Raw genomic sequence first — 3,082 nt, forward strand, 5'->3', positions numbered from 1 at the left:
GGTTGGGTTGGTCTGTGGAAGGTTCAGGGATGGTTGGGTTGGTCTGGAGGAGGTTGGGTTGGTCTGGAGGAGGTGGGGCTGCTCTGTGGAAGGTCTGGTGGGGTGGGGTGATGACGACCAGCGCTTTCTGAGCTGAAGAACCCCGAGGCAGCTCCACCTGACCTGCCCCCGCCCTCGGTGCCACCTTCCCCTCCGGCCCAGGCCAAGAACGCGCTGGCCCACGCGCTGCAGTCGGCCCGGCACGACGGGGACCTGCTGCGGGAGCAGTACGAGGAGGAGACCGAGGCCAAGGCCGAGCTCCAGCGCCTGCTCTCCAAGGCCAACTCCGAGGTGGCCCAGTGGAGGACCAAGTACGAGACGGACGCCATCCAGCGCACCGAGGAGCTGGAGGAGGCCAAGTGAGTCCCTTTAGCCCCTGGGGGGAGCCTCGGGGGGCTTGGGGGGGTGACCACCCACCAGAGGAGGTTCTGGAGGAGGTTCTGGAGGAGGCAGAGCACCCTGGAGATGGCAGAGGAGATGCAGAGCAGAACCCCGACCAGCAGCTGGGTGGGAGGGAGGAGGTCTGTGGTGGGATCCCAGGGGTGAGCCCAGGCTGTCCCCCCCCGGGGCAGGAAGAAGCTGGCCCAGCGGCTGCAGGAGGCCGAGGAGGCCGTGGAGGCCGTGAACGCCAAGTGCTCCTCGCTGGAGAAGACCAAGCACCGGCTGCAGAACGAGATCGAGGACCTGATGGCCGACGTGGAGCGCTCGAACGCGGCCGCCGCCGCCCTGGACAAGAAGCAGAGGAACTTCGACAAGGTGGGAGGGCGGGGGGGGGCTGGGGGGGACAGGGAGGGGACAGAGGGGGTGGGCAGGCAGTCAGGGGGTGACGGCAGGTCATCCCCAGGTGTTGTCCGAGTGGAAGCAGAAGTTCGAGGAGTCGCAGACGGAGCTGGAGGCGTCGCAGAAGGAGGCCCGGGCCCTCAGCACCGACCTCTTCAAGCTGAGGAACGTCTACGAGGAGTCTCTCGAGCACCTGGAGACCCTCAAGAGGGAGAACAAGAACCTCCAGGGTGAGGCCGCGGGTCCCTCTGCCCCCCACCCCAAATTCCCTCCCCCCCCCTCGTGGGGTCTGACGGGGCCTCCCCCGCACAGAGGAGATCTCAGACCTCACGGAGCAGCTCGGCGCCGGCCACAAGTCCATCCACGAGCTGGAGAAGGTCCGGAAGCAGCTGGACGCCGAGAAGCTGGAGCTCCAGGCCGCCCTGGAGGAGGCCGAGGTGGGCCAAGCCACGTCCCCTCCCTGTCCCCGCGTCCCCCCCGGGGGGGGCACCTTCATGCACCGTGGCCCTGAATGTCCCCTGCGTGTCCCCTCCATCCCCCAAGGCCTCCCTGGAGCACGAGGAGGGGAAGATCCTGCGGGCGCAGCTGGAGTTCAACCAGGTGAAGGCGGAGTACGAGCGCAAGCTGGGGGAGAAGGAGGAGGAGATGGAGCAGGTGAAGCGCAACCACCTGCGGGTGGTGGAGTCGCTGCAGACCTCGCTGGACGCCGAGACCCGGAGCCGCAACGAGGCCCTGAGGCTGAAGAAGAAGATGGAGGGAGACCTGAACGAGATGGAGATCCAGCTCAGCCACGCCAACCGCGGCGCCAACGAGGCCCAGAAGCAAGTCAAGGCTCTGCAGGGCTACCTGAAGGTACCCAGCCCAGGGGGCAGGGAGGTGTGGGAGGTACCTGAGGGTACCTGCCCCGTGGGGAGGGTGAGGGGCAGGAGGCTCCCTGACCCCCCAGGGGTGGCTGAGTGGGCTCGCCCCTACTCCCCTCTCCCCCAGGGGTGGTTGGGTTCCCTTTTCCCCGCGTCCTCACGGCTGGGTCAACCCACCACCCTTTCCCTTTCCCCACCACCCTTTCCCTTTCCCCACCACCCTTTCCCTTTCCCCACCACCCCTTCCCTTTCCCCACCACCCTCAAGGTCCCATGGGGGAGGTTGGGTGGGCCCCCCTTTCCCTCCCACCCCCCTGTCTGGACGGGCCCGTCACCCCCGCCGGCCGGGCTGCTCCCAGGACACGCAGCTGCAGCTGGACGAGGCAGGGAGGGCCGGGGAGGAGCTGAAGGAGAACGTGGCCATGGTGGAGCGCAGGAACGCGCTGCTGCAGTCGGAGCTGGAGGAGCTGCGGGCGCTGGTGGAGCAGACCGAGAGGGCGCGCAAATTGGCCGAGCAGGAGCTGATCGAGGCCAGCGAGAGGGTCCAGCTCCTCCACTCACAGGTGAGACCTCCCCCCCCTCTGCCTCCCAGAGAGGGGGCAGGGAGAAACAGAGACACTTGGTCGGTGTGGGGACCTCCAGGTGTGGCTCAAGGTGCTGCTGGCCCGGCTGTCCCACCTTCTCCTGAGGGTTGGGTCGGTCTGGAGGAGGTCGGGTTGGTCCGTAGAAGGTTCAGGGAAGGTCGGATCGGTCCACAGAAGGTTGGGGGCTTCTGTGTGGGTGCACCAAGACCCCAGAAGAAGATCCTTGAACCCTGCGGGGATCGGGGGAGTCTCCAAGGGCGGGGAGGGGCCAAGAGACGGGGCAGCAGCTCCAGGGCCGCCCCCTGAGCCGGTCCCTGCCGTCCCCCCCCAGAACACGAGCCTCATCAACCAGAAGAAGAAGATGGAGGGTGACATCTCGCAGCTGCAGGCGGAGGTGGAGGAGGCCGTGCAGGAGTGCCGGAACGCCGAGGACAAGGCCAAGAAGGCCATCACCGACGTGAGTGTGGCGGCCGGGGTGGGGCCCACGGGGGCGGCAGGGCACGAGCCACGGGGGGACCTCCCGATTGTCCCCACCCAGGCGGCCATGATGGCCGAGGAGCTGAAGAAGGAGCAGGACACGAGCGCCCACCTGGAGAGGATGAAGAAGAACATGGAGCAGACCATCAAGGACCTGCAGCTGCGCCTGGACGAGGCCGAGCAGCTGGCCCTGAAGGGCGGCAAGAAGCAGCTGCAGAAGCTGGAGCTGCGGGTCAGGGAGCTGGAGAACGAGCTGGAGAGCGAGCAGAAGAGGAACGCCGAGAGCGTCAAGGGGCTGCGCAAGTCCGAGAGGAGGGTCAAGGAGCTCAGCTACCAGGTGAGG

The 3,082-nt window shown here is 67.3% G+C and overlaps 1 protein-coding gene across 1 annotated transcript in view; it reads left to right on the forward strand.

Moving 5' to 3' along the window:
• The window catches only part of LOC114072520 (myosin-6), a gene marked incomplete at its 3' end in the record, with an annotated part of 12,582 nt that overhangs the window by 8,659 nt on the left and 841 nt on the right, over positions 1-3,082 (forward strand). The window contains exons 18-25 of the mRNA XM_027910408.1: positions 139-398; positions 612-795; positions 884-1,049; positions 1,132-1,256; positions 1,363-1,671; positions 2,038-2,241; positions 2,594-2,719; positions 2,801-3,076. Of these exons, the coding sequence (XP_027766209.1) occupies positions 139-398; positions 612-795; positions 884-1,049; positions 1,132-1,256; positions 1,363-1,671; positions 2,038-2,241; positions 2,594-2,719; positions 2,801-3,076 (1,650 nt within the window). The remainder of the gene's footprint in view (positions 1-138; positions 399-611; positions 796-883; positions 1,050-1,131; positions 1,257-1,362; positions 1,672-2,037; positions 2,242-2,593; positions 2,720-2,800; positions 3,077-3,082) is intronic.

The sequence above is a fragment of the Empidonax traillii genome, unplaced genomic scaffold, assembly GCF_003031625.1.
Source record: "Empidonax traillii isolate 1590-97213 ecotype Southwest subspecies unplaced genomic scaffold, ASM303162v1 scaffold3398:size13161, whole genome shotgun sequence".
Classification (NCBI taxonomy): Eukaryota; Metazoa; Chordata; class Aves; order Passeriformes; family Tyrannidae; genus Empidonax; species Empidonax traillii.